Source organism: Lolium perenne, chromosome 3, assembly GCF_019359855.2.
Source record: "Lolium perenne isolate Kyuss_39 chromosome 3, Kyuss_2.0, whole genome shotgun sequence".
NCBI lineage: Eukaryota > Viridiplantae > Streptophyta > Magnoliopsida > Poales > Poaceae > Lolium > Lolium perenne.
Window position 1 is genome coordinate 196119252 of NC_067246.2, and position 20231 is coordinate 196139482.

At 43.1% G+C, this 20231-nt stretch overlaps 1 protein-coding gene across 1 annotated transcript; it reads left to right on the forward strand.

The window, feature by feature from the left end:
- Positions 1–882: 882 nt before the first annotated feature.
- LOC127343000 (uncharacterized) lies at positions 883–4918 on the forward strand. The gene is made up of 3 exons (XM_051369069.2): positions 883–1042; positions 1112–1263; positions 4530–4918. The coding sequence occupies exons 1-3, from the start codon at positions 955–957 to the stop codon at positions 4608–4610; spliced, it is 321 nt and encodes a 106-aa protein (XP_051225029.1). The 5' UTR covers positions 883–954; the 3' UTR covers positions 4611–4918.
- Positions 4919–20231: the final 15313 nt, after the last annotated feature.

Consider the following 20231-nt stretch of genomic DNA (forward strand, 5'->3'; position numbering starts at 1 on the left):
GTGCGGCGAGATGGGGTTGGGGTGGTGACATCGCACTAGGGAAGCAAAGAAGGGGAAGAGGAAGCAAATGCTCACGATCGATTTCACTGTCCCTGACGTGTAGGATCCGGTAAAAAAGGAGGACGCTCGACGCGACCGTGCAGTGTCTGCGGAGACGTAAACGTGCCGCATATTTGAGCCGCGTTTGCATCTCTGCGGACATCCCGGTCACTATGCCTCGCCCCGGTAGAAGATGATGCATGCGCATTTTTCGACCGCGCGGTCGCAAACGATTGCTCAGCGTCCGTTTGTGTTGTCCGGTTGGAGATACCACGAGAAGAGAGCTGCCAGATATGGAGGATGAGTGTTGGCAGCTCAAGTACTTGAAGAGGAGCGGAGCGAGTAAATGCAAAGGCTGACTGGTCAACAAAAATAGAATATCACTCCTGTCTGTCAACGAGACATGCTCTGGGGTTCAGAACAAGGTGTAGATAGAGGCTCAGAGTTGTGGAAATAAATGAACACTTAAACTGAACTTGATATATATTAAACAGGCTTACACAAATGGTGCTTACAAACTGCAACACCATTAAACACATAACTAAACGATGCTCATACTAAAGAACACATGATCTGAACATTACACTGCTACGTGTAGACGCCCTTCTCTTCTGGCACATCTTACTTTACGGGGAACAGCACCGGCCACCTACCAACTGCACTCCAATATGTAACACCTCGTATATGATCTTTCTAAGCGTTCGTATTTGTTGTCAAATACTTCTGGCACAACAGCAAACATCAAAACGAGCGAATCAGAGAGCAACAGCTGGTAGGTGCACTGAAGCTCGTGTGCACGAAATCCCCTTCCCGAAATAATGATGGCAAAGTAAAATAGGGAAAAAGATCTAAACATGGGTAAAAAATAAAATTCCCCCCGAACACTCTCTTGCCCCTCCCTCTCTCCTTCCCCCCATGGCTGCCCTCGCCCATGTGCGCCGCCTCCTCCTCCACACCGGCGCCGGAGCTCCGGCGAGATCCTTCTACGCACAGCCCTACCAAGGTACGCCTATCTCCCCGCTGATCCCCAAGCTCGTTCGCTGAGCAGAGTTCAACTCCTGCGCGTGCGCAGCCAAGGTCGGCGTGGTGGAGTTCCTGAACGGGGTCGGGAAGGGCGTGGAGACGCACGCCGCCAAGCTGGAGGAGGCAGTGGGCGGAGATCTCCAGAGGCTGCTCGAGACCCGCACGCTGCGGCTCAAGAAGCTCGGCGTCCCCGTCAAACATGTGCGTCTCCCTGTTCCAGTCTTCCAGATCAAACATTCCTTATGGTTCACTAGTTCTTGCGGTATATGTTGTTTCGTACAAGGCATTGCTGTGGTTCCTTCCTATGTTAGCTTCTGCTTCGTCGGCCATTTAGCTGTGTCAATGTAGAGTTTGGTTAGGTTTTTTTGTTCTCAGATGCTGTGATGATTGGATAACAACAGCAATTGGGCTGGGTTGGGTTAGTATTACATGGTTCATGTGTACGTATGCTGACTGATATCTAAATTTCTTGTTAGATTTGAACTGAAACCAGGAAATTTTGTTTTGTAGGAAATACAGTTTTCTGAAAATTCAGTAATTAATTCCTGGTATGTGTGAAACTTATTGATGTTTCAACACATACATGAATGTATCATCCCACGGAAAATCCTGATATGGGCAATCCATATGAGGACCATGACTGCTGTGTTACTACATAAAACGGATGGCAAATCTCTAACTTGACAATGCTTCTAGAAATAACAAGGCTCTTGATCTGATTCTGAGAAGATAGAGATACGCACCCCTCCCCATGCATTAGGGTTGCAGAACTAAATTATGAACTAGGTCAGGTCATCTTTATTGCGTGGGTTGTCATTTAGGCCTTTCCCAGTTTATTGTCTCGTAGCACGCTATACTAGGAGATATACGATGTTAAGAGAAAACACCCCCATGCGTTGTCTCTTAAGTGTTGTCTCTTAGGAAAGTTCCATTTAATAGCTTTAGGGATCCTAATTGCATATCAACATTGTTTCCAGATTATGTACTCCCTCCATACCGGTTTATAGGGGTATTACGCATTTCGAGAAAAAACTTTGACTACTAATTTGGTCGGCAAAATTTAAGATAAATATCACAACAATTGTACTATTGGAAACTTCTTTTCAATATGAATCTAATGGTATAATTTTTGTGGCATATATCTCATATTTTGTTGATCAAATTTGTAGTCAAACTTTTTTGTCGAAATGCGTAATACCCCTGTAAACCGGTATGGAGGTAGTATGTAAAGCAATTATCATGTTGTTTTCAAAAGCAATTACCAGGTTAATTAATCACCATTACCAGATTAATTATTCACAATTACCAACCAAGTGATTAATTAGCAGTTATAAAATTATCAGCTACCACAAAAAATACAGTATACTTTAGGTGAGCCCTTGCTGTTACAGGATATCTGCCAAGGCGAGGTGAAGAGAGGTGGATACCTGCTGGGTAGAGATGCTGGCATATGGCAGCGCCGTAGCCGGGGTCCTGAGGCCTTTGACCACCGCTCGGCCAGGCTCACAATCCGCACCAGAACCTGAACAAATCGCACGTAAATGGATATCAAATCCGTTGCGGTTTTCAATTTGGGGGTTCATGTGCCATCATACACCATATCAAAATTCCAGTACCTTGAGAGACTCCATGTCTTTGCTGGACGCGGTGGTGGGAGGCGAGGCCGGAGGTGAGGAAGAAGTCGTCCTCGTCGCCACGCTCCTTGTAGTTACAGTAATGCGGCCGAAGGCGATGCAGGTGCAGGGTCTGTGGCGGCTTCCCGCACCCCCACAGGTTGTCCTTCCGTCCACCTTTCCATCCTCAACTGAGAGAGATTGCCTGGCTGTGGTTAGTTTAGACTTTGGAGCAAAGAGATAAGGTGGAGAGATACATTAGGAACGATTCGCATCAGACGGCCACGCACGCGCCGCATGGAAACACACCGCGTGCGGCACCTCTGTGTATAATTTCCCTTCTTTGAATTGAAATGTACAAAATGAAATTGAAAATTCATAGTATACTAGATCTTGGCTATTTGACTCCGAGTATTTTCTCAGGAGAGCAATAGCAAAGTTTCTTTTGCAGTTCCTTATCTATGAATGCATCTAGTGAAACATAAATCGAGTCTTTAGCTTCCACGGTATCAGCTAGACAGGCATGAAACTGAATCAGGTTCCAGGTAAAACTACGGACTATGTACTTTGATTGATTTCATATCTGCCACAGCTTATTTAGAGTGCCTGCAGCATCACACATGTATAGTCAGTAGTTAAGCTTAATTAGAACCAAAGAGTATCTGTCTAGTGAAAATATGCATCAGCTAGCAAGAATCAAAATTTCCAGAAGCACTGTCGGATGGAAAACTGAAACAGCATTTGTCCAAGGAAAGAAAAAAAAAAGGTGAAGCATAGCACATCTGCAGGAGCAAATAACATACGCAAGAGAAGAAGTAAATCAAAGCAAATCTGCAATCATCCATGGCGCAGTTGAACAGGATCCCCACTCCCACTTGCAGCTAGCACTCCAGGCCCTGCACTTAGTTCATCTCCCTATTCAGAGACCACCACATCACCTAGTGTCCATGGCCGTGCACGGTGGGTACACGGTGCACATCGTCGTCCTTGCGCAGGTGGACGCGGCCTGCCGGCAGCGACAGCAGGCTGGCGGCAAGGGAGAGTGAGACAACGATGTTGGCAAGGATAACACAGAGGAGTGGACCAGAAGGGGAAGAGAGGGGGGGGGGGGGGGGGGGGTGCGAGGATGAGGGATTGGCTGCTTAGGGGAGGCAAGGGAGGATGCTGGTGCGGGGGATGCTGCAGCGAGGCGAGTGGTGGATGGGATGCAGGGAGGGAGATGGCGGCGACTCAACTGCACTAGTCGGTTGTTCACAGCGACAGAAAAAAAGAGAAGAAATAGGGAGGGAGAGGCCGTATGTTGATTATGCCATCTGTGGCAAGAGAGGAGCTAAGAGCCGTATCTGTGCTAACATACAGCTTCCCTCTCGTCATTAACTAGTATGCCAAGTCTGCAAATTGCCTATGATACTGTGCCAAGAAACCTGCATTGGGAGAGGTTGATTGTGATGTTTCCTAGGGACTAGGTAGCTCGTAAATTTGCGGATAACATTTAACATGTTCTTATGTCACAAAAATCTGTTAGATGTTTCAGTTTCTAGTAATACTTACAGCAGCAGTGTTGTAGAGAACAGCATGTACAAGCGCATATATGTGCACCAAAAGCATTTCAGATAATCCACATATCCAGATTGTAACCCACACAAATTTTCAAAGATGGTTCACAGCTTGTTAATTGCTAATGTAATTGCCATTGTAACATTGATGTGAGTTCAACTGGTAGAGTCCTTAGTAGATATGTTTTCTCTGTTTAATTTCCTTTCTTTTTCATGTGATTGTAATTAATATACAAGAGAATTATGTTTGGATTGAATTACTGATTTCCTCTATTTTGGTTGCTTTGCCATGGTGCAGAGAAAGTTGATTTTGAGTTTCGCTCACAAGTACCGTCTTGGTCTCTGGAAGCCCCCAGCAGAACCCAGGAAAGCACAATGAAGTTGGTTTGTTTCTGAAGTGTCAACATCGAAAACTATGTGCTGATATTGGGTTGAAGCATGTCTGGGATGTGTTCATTTTGATGCCAGTCAGAATGTTGTCTGATAAGCTGTTCTGCGGATCCAACCAATAACTAGCCACTCTTGATGGTGCTCTTTTGTAGTAGTTCTCTTTGTTAAATTTTGTCTAGATTTTCTCCTGTTAGAGGAAAGCATCATCATTTCTTTTAACATTCCGCTTCCCCTGTGTTGTACTAAATCATATGCCCTTATTGATCATAACAGTAGGAGTATATGTTTTCATCAGTATTTCGTATGGCGCATTTGGTCCTGGCAAACGTTTTCATCTCATTGTTGAAACTGCACAGGGAGGATTAACCACTAACCAGGGAGCTATACAGGTCAATCTTGGGGCATGCACATGATAGATGCAGTTAATGTAAACGTTGCCAGTCGAGAGAAAAGTGTTAGTACCATCAGAACTTTTCGGGTTGGAGACGAGTCAGAGCCCAGAACCCCGTAGCTTCTCGCATCCACGATGCAATTGATTCTGTGTGCCATCTTGGCTGTCATGAGCTGCTTAGTGATATATCCCAAACCTCCCTATTCCTGATGAATGTTGAGTTCAAATTCCAGCAAAACCCTTGCCCGGCGTTGCAGTTCACTAGAACATGGCTCTCCTCTGTCCGCGTTACTCTCCGGGCTATCCTTCCAGTACTTGCCCATCTTTTGTCTAAATTTCTTTACATATGAGATCCATTTGGTAGGAGCGTCCTCGATGTTTCAAAGGCAGCAAGGGATCCAAAGAAAAAGCCAAGTAGTTAAAAATTAAGGATAAAAAATAATCCAATAAAGAAAACATTCATTGTACATTAAGGCTGACATATGGAACCCATTTGCAGCGGCATCCTTAACAGGGCAGCAGGGATCTAAAGAAAAAGTCAATTTTCTAGAAATCATGAGTGAAAAAAATCGAAGAAAGAAATCATTTATCGTTCAGAGAGGATGACACGTGGAACCCATTTTGCAGCAGCGTCTGATACGTCTCAAACGTATCTATAATTTCTTATGTTCCATGCTACTTTTATGATGATACTCACATGTTTTATACACACTTTATGTCATATTTATGCATTTTCCGGCACTAACCTATTGACAAGATGCCGAAGAGCGATTCTTTGTTTCTGCTGTTTTTGGTTTCAGAAATCCTACAAAGGAAATATTCTCGGAATTGGACGAAATCAACGCCCAGGGTCTTATTTTTCCACGAAGCTTCCAGAAGACCGAAAGGATTACGAAGTGGGGCGACGAGGCGCCGCCACGCCAGGGCCGCGCGGCCAGGGCTGGGCCCACGCCGCCATGTTGTGTGGGCCCCTCGCGCCGCCTCCAACCCTACCCTTCCGCCTACTTAAAGCCTTCGTCGCGAAAACCCCAGTAACAAGAGCCACGATACGGAAAACCTTCCAGAGACGCCGCCGCCAATCCCATCTCGGGGGATTCAGGAGATCGCCTCCGGCATCCTGCCGGAGAGGGGAATCATCTCCCGGAGGACTCTTCATCGCCATGATCGCCTCCGGAGTGATGTGTGAGTAGTTCACCCCTGGACTATGGGTCCATAGCAGTAGCTAGATGGTTGTCTTCTCCTCATGTGCTATCATTGTTAGATCTTGTGAGCTGCCTATCATGATCAAGATCATCTATTTGTAATGCTACATGTTGCGTTTGTTGGGATCCGATGAATATGGAATACTATGTTATGTTGATTATCAATCTATCATCTATGTGTTGTTTATGATCTTGCATGCTCTCCGTTGCTAGTAGAGGCTCTGGCCAAGTTGATACTTCTAACTCCAAGAGGGAGTATTTATGCTCGATAGTCGGTTCATGCCTCCATTTAATCTGGGATAGTGACAGAAAGTTCTAAGGTTGTGGATGTGCTGTTGCCACTAGGGATAAAACATCAATGCTTTGTCTAAGGATATTTGTGTTGATTACATTACGCACCATACTTAATGCAATTGTCTGTTGTTTGCAACTTAATACTGGAAGGGGTGCGGATGCTAACCCGAAGGTGGACTTTTTAGGCATAGATGCATGCTGGATATTGGTCTATGTACTTTGTCGTAATGCCCAATTGAATTTCACACTACTCATCATAATATGTATGTGCATTGTCATGCCATCTCTATTTGTCAATTGCCCAACTGTAATTTGTTCACCCAACATGCTATTTATCTTATTGGAGAGACACCACTAGTGAACTGTGGACCCCGGTCCATTCTTTTACATCGAATACAATCTACTGTAATACTTGTTCTTACTGTTCTTCGCAAACATCATCTTCCACACTATACAATTAATCCTTTGTTACAGCAAGCCGATGAGATTGACAACCTCACTGTTACGTTGGGGAAAAGTACTTTGATTGTGTTGTGCAGGTTCCACGTTGGCGCCGGAATCCCTGGTGTTGCGCCGCACTACACTCCGCCACCAACGACCTTCACGTGCTTCTTGACTCCTACTGGTTCGATAACCTTGGTTTCTTACTGAGGGAAAACTTGCTGCTGTGCGCATCACACTTTCCTCTTGGGGTTCCCAACGGACGCGTGTTGTACGCGTATCAAGCTCTTTTTCTGGCGCCGTTGTCGGGGAGATCAAGACACGCTGCAAGGGGAGTCTCCCATTTCCAATCTCTGTACTTTGTTTTTGTCTTGCTTTACTTTATTTTATTTACTGCTTTGTTTGCTTTATATAAAAAATACAAAAAAAATTAGTTACTTGCTTTACTTTATTTACTATCTTGTTTGCGTTCTCCATATTAAAAACACAAAAAAATTAGTTACTTGCATTTACTTTACTTATTTCATCATGTTTCCTCCTAAGTTCACTCTTAAAGATGTACCGGTAGGACGAGGGTCTATCATTGGAAAAGATAATATAGAAGATTTTTTCACTCATATTAGTACGGTTGAAGATTTTGAAGATAGACACTTGGTAGAACTTGCTCATACTTATGAAATTGCTGCTGCTTCTTTAGTACACATGTTAGAAGCTAGATTTGTTAATCTCAACCCTGTAATTCAACATATGTTTCTTACACTCTGTGATATGGAAGAAGGAGAAAAGAAAATTTTTGTCTTAGAAACCCTTCTTAAAGAATTTGGTGATGTGGCAAGAGAAGCTAGAAAAGTCTTTACTAAATATAAGATGCTTGGTGACGAGGGATCACCTCATCAATGCCTACGTATTGTAGACTAGGGTTTCGGGAGAGAGCGACGATGGAGGTTCCGGGGACGAGATTAGGCACACGACGTACCCAGCTTCGGGTCCCCTCGGTGGAGGATCCCTACGTGCTGCTAGCAATCCAGTATATGATCATAGATGTGTTTACAGGGTGCCGCCATAGGCGGAGCTATGTTGTCTATCTGTTGTCCTCCTTATTTCGGATGCCCTGGCTAGCTTTATATATGCAACCAGCCTAGGGTTTTACAAGAGTCCTAGTCGACTACTTCTTCGGGTTGCCTTATTGGGCCTTCTCCATATTGGGTGTTCTCCATATTGGGCCGAGCCAGGTATACTAATAATGGGTACCCGAAGGGTATGCCCATGTCAGTAGCCCCCGAGTTTATAGGGAAGTCGAAGACTTGCGTAGAAACTCCAAGCATAACCATCTCCGAAGTCGAAGAAATACAAGGCGAGGTCCATGTCGTAGATCATGTGTAGCGTAGATGATGTCGACGATTCTTGAAATTATCGGGTGCGCGGCAGCGCTCCCGATGGGAGTAGCCCCCGAGTCTATGGGCAAGTGCTTGCACTTGGGCATAGACTCAAGTTGTACTACTCGATAAAGAACTTAACTATATTTCTGGAGGATTTGATGAAATCCATGTGCTCCCGATGGGAGTAGACTCCACTCGAGTCGTGGAATCGAGTTGAGTCTACAAACCTTGATTGTCATAGATGCTGTCGAAGTTATTTTTCTATCGGGTGCGCGACCAGCGCTCCCGATGGGAGTAGCCCCCGAGGCTACAGCCAAGTGTTTGCACTTGGGTGTAGGCTCAACTTACTTGTAATTGACTCCACAGTTTTTCCTCTTTCTTATCGGGAGGGTGAACAATACTCTCGATAAGAGTAGCCCCCGAGCATATGAGCAGGTGCTTGCACCTAGGCATAGGCTCAAGTTGTACTACTCGATAAACAAGTTTGCGCAGCCCCTCTTTTTATCGACTCCAGGCCATTGCTATTTTTATTTGACATCCATATCTATATTGTACAGGGATAATGGTAATTGGGGCTAGTTCATCTGACGGATCAGGTACTAGTTAACTGCTCTAGTGGCAATCCGCAAGAACCTACTTCAAGATCACGTCCCTGGACATGATCTCGAGATACTGGTGTAAACTTCGACAGGTGCCGCTTAAGGTCTTACCATTATGTCGAGTCCCAGTCATATTTATCGGGTACCTAACGCGTCCGTTAGGATTTTTCTTCGTATCTGTTGATACGGATAAAAGTAGCAGAGCGCAGTCTTCGGCGATGCCACGCCCAGCAGAACAGATCTGGGGTCTTACCTTCGCAAATTTTGCGGCATTCAGAAATTGATCGCAACTTTGGCATTCTGAGAATATATTGTCGAGTGCCTTGTTCGGCTGATGCAATGACCCATTTTGTGGGTTCTTCTATATTTTTCTCTCGGGCTTGATGAGACAGCCGAATATATTGGTTCTTCTATATTGTCGTCAGGCACATCGCCGATGCTCTTGCTCAGAACAAATGACGAGTCAATGGACCCGAAGATTTTTCCATCCTCTTTTGTTTTTTTTTCTCCTCCTCTATTTTTTTTTTTGGGTTTCTCCTTGATGATAATTTCGTCGAATTCCTCCCTCAGGAAAATTTCTTCGGGTCCTCCTTGAGGACAATTCTTCGGGACCTCCTTGAGGATAATTCTTCGGGACCTCCTTGAGGATAATTCTTTGGGACCTCCTTGAAAATAATTCTTCGGGTCCTTCTTGAGGATAATTCTTCGGGTCCTCTTTGAATAAAATTTCGTCGGATTCTCCCAAGATTTCGTCGGGTTCCTCCCTGAAGAAGATTTCGTCGGGTGCTCTTTTGATTTCGTCGGGTTCCTCTTTGAAGAAGATATCGTTGGGTGCTCTTTTGATTTTGTCGGGTGCTCTTTTGATTTCGTCGGGTGCTCTTTTGATTTCGTCGAGTGCTCTCTTTGAATTTTGCTTTCTCCTGCACAAATAAATAAACTTTTTCTATCTTTCCCTTGACTATCTTTTTCGCATGCGGTGTCAGATGCTCAGATTCGATGATATGTAAAGTGAATATATGTCGCGCAGCCCCCGAGCGTCGGGTGCGGCAAAAGTAAATGATAATCAACTTTATGTAATAAAAAAAACACTTAGCTTTTTGGACACGACGAAGTCGATGCATGATGAAGTCTTCGAGTGTAGATTAGAAATCTAGCCAAAGTAGAAACCACCAAATAGCAAAAGTGGATGCCGTGAAATTGTTGATGAAGAAATAGCTGAGCCCCCGAGCATTGCTGAGCTGATGTCATGATTATTGTGTCGCAGTCGTGACCCGAGACGAAATCGTTGTCGAGCCTCCGAGCGTTAGGCGTGACGTCGGAAGAAGTTGACGGAGTCGTCCGGCGTCATATAAGATGAAGCCATTTAGGATGAAGCCATTGACAATAATATAATATGAATCCACTGAAAATATACGCCATTGGAGAGGAAACCATTGAAGATTACGCCATTAAAGATAAAGTACTTGGAGATCAATTCAAGATGAAGTTTTTGAGATGAATCCATATTTGAAGATTACGCCAGTAAAGATGAAGCACATATTGAAGATGAATCCGCCGATATCATAGAGGATGAATCCATTGACCCGAAGAAAATAAATCCAGTAATAATCATAGATGATAAATCCACTGACCCGAAAATGCGTCGGGTAGTATTATATTATAGAAAACCAATAATAACCTTATAGGATGAATCCGAAGAAGACAAATCCAATAAGCCGAAGAAGATAAATCCACTGAGCCGAAGAAAATAAATCCACTGTGCCGGGGAAGAAATATCCACTCCGGGTGAAGCGAGTCCGCAATGGGCGGAAAATCCGGCCAACCGCGAGACAAAGTGGCCGATGACGAACTCGATAATCTTCCTTCGTTATATATATAATAAAATTTTTTTTATCCTTCCTTCAGAATTCGCCTTATCTTGATGTGTAGCAGTCGCTTGTTTTTTATGCGATGTAAAATATTGATTACTGAAATCAGTCTAGTATTTACCTCCGCCAGGTAGGACTTGGGCGATGCTGCATATTAGTCTGATCATGGTCCTCATAAATAATATCAATCAAGCAAAAATTTTTTTTTTTAAAAACTATTGCTATCAACTAGAGTTAACCATAGGATATACGCATATGATATTAATATAACTAGGCACTTAGCTTTGCTTTTCGCTGCTAACGTAGTAGTAGCAGACATCCATCTGGTTTATATCTCCTTAATTCGGTGAACAGCTACTCGGCGGAGTAGATCGACGAGTTCACGACGTACGAGCCTCATAGCGTGGCTCATACAGGATGACGGGTCCATGGTGGCGGAGTCCATGATGATGAAGTGTATCACTCTGTGCGCAGAAAAGTAGACAAAACCCGAGACAAGTGCCCGTATATTTGTCCGCAATACAAGAAAAATATATCTTAAAAATAACCAGATAGATAGCACCTGAAGAGTCGATGCCGCAGGGACGAAGATGGTGTGGATCAGGCAATGTCCGTAGTTCATGGCGATAATGTATATGGAGGGTTTGCCGAACAATAGACCACTGTGTTCGTAGCGAAGCGTTCGAGCACGGAGCCTCCGGCCAAACAACCTAGGCGAATCTCCGAAATTTTTCAGGTCGCTCGTCCGCCAAGATCCAATATTGCTGATGCCTTATGTCGGGCGAAGTCGAGATGGAAAAGCGCAGCCGAGATTGAATCTTTGAACTAATCAACTAATCTTTATCGAGAACCTTCCAAACTTCGTGTTTCCGGCTTCGAGCTAAAACAGATTACACGGACTAAATAGCTGCCATATTGATCGATCTCTCCTTCTTTGCTTCCTCGCGTGGAGTACTAGATTGATTGATCCTTTCCTCTGTCTTATTTTTGGGCAACCATATTTCAGAATACTCTAGTCGCTTTGCCCGCTAAATCTTGGAACAGTAGCCTTTGGACCGATTTTTTTCTGATGCTCATATAAAGTTGGTGTCCTCCACCAGGCAACTTGCCGTTGCGCAGATATCTCCCCAGGACGATCAGTTGTGATGTAGGTCGAGAGCCGTATCAAATTTGTTTGTTTGACGGTAGAAGCACGGTGTGAAGACTTGGCCAACACACGCACGCCCTTTTGCCGATCTTGTCGACTGCTTTTGCCGATCTCGTCGAGTCGGCTACAGCCTTGAAATCACTCGACGAAGTTGACATTGCTTATGTAGATGAGTTTTCCCAGACGTAATTTGGCCACGACCCAGAAGTTGCGCTTGACCCGATCGTTGTGCGCTCACGTGCGCGAAAAAATCCGGCCGGCCGACAGATGTTGTAGTTGATGACGAACTCAATGATCCCGCCCGGATGACAAAATCCAGTCGTCGCGATTCCCCACGGACGGCGCCAATTGACGAGGGATCACCTCATCAATGCCTACGTATTGTAGACTAGGGTTTCGGGAGAGAGCGACGATGGAGATTCCGGGGACGAGATTAGGCACACGACATACCCAGCTTCGGGTCCCCTCGGTGGAGGATCCCTACGTGCTGCTAGCAATCCAGTATATGATCATAGATGTGTTTACAGGGTGCCGCCATAGGCGGAGCTATGTTGTCTATCTGTTGTCCTCCTTATTTCGGATGCCCTGGCTAGCTTTATATATGCAACCAGCCTAGGGTTTTACAAGAGTCCTAGTCGACTACTTCTTCGGGTTGCCTTATTGGGCCTTCTCCATATTGGGTGTTCTCCATATTGGGCCGAGCCAGGTATACTAATAATGGGTACCCGAAGGGTATGCCCATGTCACTTGGCTCTTATACCAACTTTGCTAGTACCCTTGAAAAGATGGAAAAAGATAGACAAAAGTACACTAATAAAGTTAATTATGAGGGGGATATTAAAACATCAATACCTTGCAAGCTCTTAGGAATGTGCGAGGCACTAGAAAAGAATTTTGATTGGATTGTTCCTGAAAATTTGTTTGATGAGAGTAGCAAGCCTAAGAGTAATGAAAAAGGAGCCTCTGAAACTTACATAGATAAGATACAATGCATAGTTGAGAAAACTCCAAACCCCTATGTTGATGCTTCTTCTCTTGATAATACTTGATTCACACTTTCTGCGCCTAGCTGAAAGGCGTTAAAGAAAAGCGCTTATGGGAGACAGCCCATGATTTTACTTATGCACTTTTATCTTATATTTGATGCTTGGAAGTTGTTACTACTGTAGCAACCTCTCCTTATCTTTATTTTATTGCATTGTTGTGCCAAGCAAAGTCTTTGATAGTAAAGATAATACTAGATTTGGATTACTGCAAACAGATTTCTTGCTGTCACGAATTTAAGTAGTATTCTCTGTAGGTAACTCAGAAAAATCTGCCAATTTACGTGAGTGATCCTCAGATATGTATGCAACTTTCATTCGATTTGAGCATTTCCATCTGAGCAAAGTGCCCCAGAAAAATTATTCTTTACGGACTGTTCTGTTTTGACAGATTCTGCCTTTTATTTCGCATTGCCTGTTTTGCTATGTTTGATGGATTTCTTTGTTCCATTAACTTTCAGTAGCTTTGTGCAATGTCCAGAAGTGTTAAGAATGATTATGTCACATCTGAACATGTGAATTTTTTATTATGCACTAACCCTCTAATGAGTTTGTTTTGAGTTTTGTGTGGAGGAAGTTTTCAAGGATCAAGAGAGGAGGATGATACAATATGATCAAGGAGAGTGAAAGCTCTAAGCTTGGCGATGCCCCCATGTTCATCCCTGCATATTTCAAGAAGACTCAAGCATCTAAGCTTGCGGATTCCCAAGACATCCCCTTCTTCATCGACAAATTATCAGGTCACCTCTAGTGAAACTATATTTTTATTCCATCACATCTTATGTGCTTTACTTGGAGCGTCTTTATGTTCTTGTTTTTGTTTTGTTTGAATAAAATTGGATCCTAGCATTCATTGTGTGGGAGAGGGATAAAACATCAATGCTTTGTTTAAGGATATTTTTGTTGATTACATTACGCACCATACTTAATGCAATTGTCTGTTGTTTGCAACTTAATACTGGAAGGGGTGCGGATGCTAACCCGAAGGTGGACTTTTTAGGCATAGATGCATGCTGGATAGCGGTCTATGTACTTTGTCGTAATGCCCAATTGAATTTCACACTACTCATCATAATATGTATGTGCATTGTCATGCCATCTCTATTTTTCAATTGCCCAACTGTAATTTGTTCACCCAACATGCTATTTATCTTATTGGAGAGACACCACTAGTGAACTGTGGACCCCGGTCCATTCTTTTACATCGAATACAATCTACTGCAATACTTGTTTTTACTGTTCTTCGCAAACATCATCTTCCACACTATACAATTAATCCTTTGTTACAGCAAGCCGGTGAGATTGACAACCTCACTGCTACGTTGGGGCAAAGTACTTTGATTGTGTTGTGCAGGTTCCACGTTGGCGCCGGAATCCCTGGTGTTGCGCCGCACTACACTCCGCCACCAACAACCTTCACGTGCTTCTTGACTCCTACTGGTTCGTTAACCTTGGTTTCTTACTGAGGGAAAACTTGCTGTTGTACGCATCACACCTTCCTCTTGGGGTTCCCAACGGACGCGTGTTGTACGCGTATCAGCGTCCTGAACGTTTCAAAGGCGGCATGGGATCACCAATGATTGGCAAAAAACGGAGATTTTACATAAAAGTTGTTCTTATTTCATTTGAATTCTTGTGTTGCAATTTTTGAAACTGCTCATACTCAATATGAAAATCCTTGGTCACTCCATTCCTGTCGTGAACAGGTGTACATAAACCTGTCGTGAACAAGTGCAACGTTTTGAACCAAATATATCTGAAGATGATGTATTAAAGAAGATGTTTAGTAGAAACTTTCATCACATTGTTGTTGTAGGAAAGTAGTCCTAATATAACGGGTATTTTTTTCGACGATATCACAAGTTTTTTTGTACAAAGAGGCTAACATCGGGGACCCATCATCCAACAACGTTTTGTATACGAGATTACAAGGGGTAGATGAAGATGGTGCTGCTGTAGAGGGTGATGAAGATGATGAAGATGCTGATGATGCCCACTCTAGAGGGGGTGGAGTCCACCAGAGGTGATTACGACAGCGTTTCCCCCTCCGATCTCCGCCGGTGGCAGCATGCTGACTCTCTGTTTATGTGTTTTTGATCTCCGCCGCGGTAACTGATACGTCTCAAACGTATCTATAATTTTTTATGCTCCACGCTTGTTTTACACCAATTCATATGTGTTTTGTTTACACTTCATTGCACTTTTACATGATTTCCGGCACTAACCTATTAACAAGATGCCACAGTGTCAGTTCCCTGTTTTCTGTTGTTTTTTTATTTCAGAAAAGTTGTACATGAAATATTCTCGGAATTGGACGAAACAAAAACCGAAGTCAATATTTTACCGAAACAAAGACGAAGTCCGGAGGGGGGACGAAGAGGCGCACCAGGGCGCCCACACCACCCCTAGGAGCGGCCTAGGGTTGGCTCGCGCCTAGGGTATGTGTGGGGCCCACGGTGCCCCACTGACCTGAATCCACCGCCTATTTATACATCTTTTCGGGAAAACCCTGGATACCCGAGCCTCCATCCACGAAAAGTTTCGTTGCGGCCGCCATCACCGAACCCATCTCGGGGGTTTTGAAGCTCCTCCCAGCATCCTGCCGGAGGGGGAAATCATCGCCGGAGGCATCTACGTCGCCATGCCCGCCTCCGAAGTGATGAATGAGTAGTTCATCTCTGGACTATGGGTCCATAGCAGTAGCTGGATGGTTGTCTTCTCCACTTTGTGCTTCATGTATCGATCTTGTGAGCTGCCCTACATGATCAAGATCATCTTTGTGTAATCCTCTATGTTTGGTTTGCTGGGATCCGATGAATATTGTGTACTATGTTAAGATTGATTATATATTCATTTCATATGTTATTTGTGATCTTGCATGCTCTCCGTTGCTAGTAAAAACTCTAGCCAAGTGGATACTTGTGACTCCAAAAGGGGGTATTTGTGCTCGATAGTAGGTTCATGCCCCTAGTTTCCTGGGAGAGTGACTTAATAACTTCTAAGGTTGTATATGTGCTGTTGCTACTAGGGATAACCCAACAACGTTTTATCTAAGGATAATTCTATTGTTTACTTTACACACATTGCTTAATGCGATAGTCTGTTATTTGCAACTTTATACTAGAAGGGGTGCGAACGCTAACCGGAAGGTGGATTATTAGTCATAGACGCAGTTGGATTATGGTCTATGTATTATGTTGTAATGCCCAATACAAAATTATCATAGTAATCATCTTGTCATGTATCGATCGATATTCTGTCAATTGCCTAGCTGTAATTTGTTCACCCAACATGCTATTTCTTTATGGAGAGACACCTCTAGTAACCTGTGGACCCCGGTCCTATTTCCGTTACTGATAAATTCAACTGCAATCCTGATCTGTTTACTTTCTGCAAACATCTCCTTCCATTCGATACGTCTAATCCTTTGTGTTAAGCAAACCGGCGAGATTGACAGCCTCACTGCAAGTTGGGGCAAAGTACTTTGGTTGTGTTGTGTGCAGGTTCCACGTTGTTGCTGACGTCGGTAGTGCGCCCTGCCACTAGTCAGGCAGCAACACCTTCAGAAGTCACGCCTTTCTCCTACTGGTCGATTAAACCTTGGTTTCTTACTGAGGGAAAACTTTCTACTGTGCTCATCATACCTTCCTCTTGGGGTTTCCCAACAGTGCGAAGTCGGTGTTACGATAAGCACTATCAATACCCTCGACGAAACCTATGGGGTTCGTATATATAGTTGTGTTTAGGTCAAAACAAGTCGGTGGGCGAAAAGATCACGCAAAATAGACGCTTGAGATGGGAAAGAGCACAGGCGGCGCGCCCAGAGGGGGGGGGGGCACCAGGCTTCTTTCCTAGCTTGTTGATCTCCTGGTGTCCTGGTTCAGCCCATCTTTTTCTTTTCGAAAATTTCGAAGCGTGGCCCCTGACCTTGCCCTTTTTCGAGCCCCGTAGCTCCTCAAAAGTCAAAAACACAAAAAGAGACGTTTTCTGCCAAAGCAAATTAGAACCAGAGGAGAGGGGGTTGTTTAGAAAATCCTCCAAAACATCATAAATCATGGAGATAATGTTTTATAAGATGAAAATATGTGGTAACATGTTGCAATAAAGTGAAATGTTCATGTATGCATTTTATAAGCATCACCCGCCAACCATGAAAATAAGAAATTCCAAAAGGGCATTTCCTACCAAGGGGCAAGAGGTACCCCAGTTGAAGCTCTTGAGGGCATTATATGTTTACGATGACATGCTTCATGGTGAAGGTGCATGAGACATTCAACTTGTAGGATGTCAAGTACATAAGCCATAGAATCTCTAAAATAAAGTAAAAAGAGATACTTCGAACTCCATCCTTATGAGTACCGTTGACATGAACTACGTATCTCAAAATTTATTTTATGCTCTCAACTATCTTTTACTTTATTGGAGGTCTAGCACATATGTTCCCTACTTACTTTCTGTTATCCAAGATTCAAAAGAATCAAAATAAGAGTATCGAAGAAAAAAAAGAAAATAAAAGAAACAAAAATAGTCTTCCATAAATTCTATTGGTTCATCCAAGCATGCTTTACGGTCTATAATACTTTTTATTTGTTTAAACAGAATACCCCTTATTGTTAAGCATGTTTTGTAGATTGTGAAAGATATCACTTTATAGCTCACTTGCTTAATGTTATTATTTAAGGATTGAACCTTCTGAACTTTGTGTGACAATGAAAAGAAGCAATGCAACAAACTCCAAAGTCCATGTTAGTTTTATCACCTTTATGCTCGAGGACAAGCATATGTTAATCTTGGGGATCTTGATTCATGTAAAATGCATACATGAACTTTGTAGTTTGTTGAGACCTATTCCAACATATTTGCAAAATATATGATGTTATATCCATGTTTTATATTGATTTTTGGGGATTTACCAAAGATCCCCTTTATTTGGGTTATAACTCTGCACAACATCAAAATCCTGTTTTGTGTATTCTTGACTTTCAAGGACCTTAGCGAAGTCAAATTGAGTTAGGATTTCGGGATGTCAATATTTCACCAAGAGAAACATCTGGAGAGCTTGGACCTCACGAGATGGGCCAGGAGGGCCAAAAGAGGGCAAATGGGCGCGACCTGGCAGGGAGGACGTGCCGCCCCCTCTTTCCCTCCTCGGCCGATCGGTTCGTCTGATTATTTCTCCCACGACCTTTGTTTGACCTAAAAACCCATATATATGTATGAATTCCCGAGGCTTCCTTGAGGAGAGCGCGTCGAAAATAGAGAAACACCGAAACAGAGCCAGAATCAACGAAGATTGGAGGGGGAAGCTCCGCCAGTGTGATCTCCACCTTCTCCAACATCTCCACTGTCATCACCATGATGAAGATGGAGTAGTCCACCTCTGGACTATGGGTTTTGTGGCAGTAGCTTGACTATATCCCTCTTGTTCTTCATATATTGTAGTACCATATGAGCTGCTCAACATGATTATGGTCACATATGTAATTCCTATGTGGTGGATTTTTATTCTACGATATTGATATATGAGATTGGAATATATTATGTATAAGATGTATTGATAGATGCATATCATGTACCCCATTCTTAAGTGCTTGTTCTGATCCAACTTGTATGCAAGAACATGTGTGGGGAGAAGTGTGTATCATATGCAATAGCATGGTGGTGGTGATTGAATAATGACAACAAATTCATGATCTACTATTTATATTTACCTTTCTTTTGCTGCCTCACTAGGGATAAAGTTAATACATGTGCTATGTTTGTCATGTGACATTGTGATAATCTTGTTTATTCAAGGTACCATATTTTGTATTCAAACATAATATCATATTACTTAAGACTATACTCTGTTGATTCTTAATTCATGATTGCTTGGAGTTTTCCCTTTCTTGAGGAGTATAAGAGGGATGTGTCACATCATCTCTATGTTAGGACGTAATGCCTATATGAATACTTATCAAACACATGTTGAAGTTCCACCAATATTATGCCATTGATGAATTGTTAGTGTCCACTACAACTTAAAAAGAGAGTAGACCGGTTAACCCATAAACACCGATCCATTTTAAATAACTAGAAACACCTTTCCAATACATTTACCTTGCTTTATATTTCTATTGTTATTTAATCCGAAAATACCAAAAATACTATATCTACATACACACACAAAACCCAAATACCATTAGCCTTTACTTGGTTTTATTTTGTTTACGTTGTTTACACTTTACTTTATTCTATTTCTTACTTGTATTTCCTAGTACTAATACGAAACCTTGTGCTTGACAACCACGCGGTGGAGTTGGGAACACAAGGAAAGAACTTTATTTTGCAGGTTGCTAGAAGAGAAGAAGGAAGAATTCAGCTTTTAAGCGAATTCCCCAAGAGTTCGATATAAACTCTCGAGCCACCCTTATGGGAAAAATACGCTTGCTACAACACTATACACTTGGAGTCTCAGTGAATTGGTACACACAGATTGTTGGCATCAGTGACAAAAAGAGAACCATTGATTCTGTTTCAGTATCTGTATAGTTATATCCGTCAAACCATTTCCCTATACCGCGAGAATCGTCGGTAAATAATGTGCCCTTATCCTCACTGCCATCATAAGCAATTCCCTCTACAAGGTCTTCAACTACTTTTATTGTCCAATTGGCAACATCACAGTGATGAAACCATATCACAAACCCACTCATATGGGCCATGTTGGTACCCATACTAAGAAACTAACCACCATGGTGAAAACCAAGTGAGAAATAATCATTGCTTGTTCCTGCATCAACCACATGAACGCATCAAATATTTAGTCCCACTAATTCACCGTGTACACACGTAAAAAGTTCAATTATACTATCCTAGACCTACTGCCGAAACTATGCCTCAAACCCTAGCATTACAACATGCTGATTATGAGTATAAACTAAGATAAGCTCCATTTTTCGATGATTCAATCTGAAAAAGTTCATTTTCCTACACGCTATCCAAACCCCTGCAGTAGCCGCTGCGGAAAAATTACCCAAAACACTCTATTTCACCTCTAAAATTACCTAACAGAGATAGACTTCCTTGATGATTCTAGAAAAAATCAGAGCAAAAGAGATGCGATTGAGAAGATTTGGGGGTTTACCGTCGTCCCGTGGCACATCCCCTTCTGGCCGATGCACATGAGGCATATTTGTCATCTCCTATCAATGAAGTAGAGCCGCAACAGCTCCCCCTCCACCCGAACACCGATGATGGTCATCGA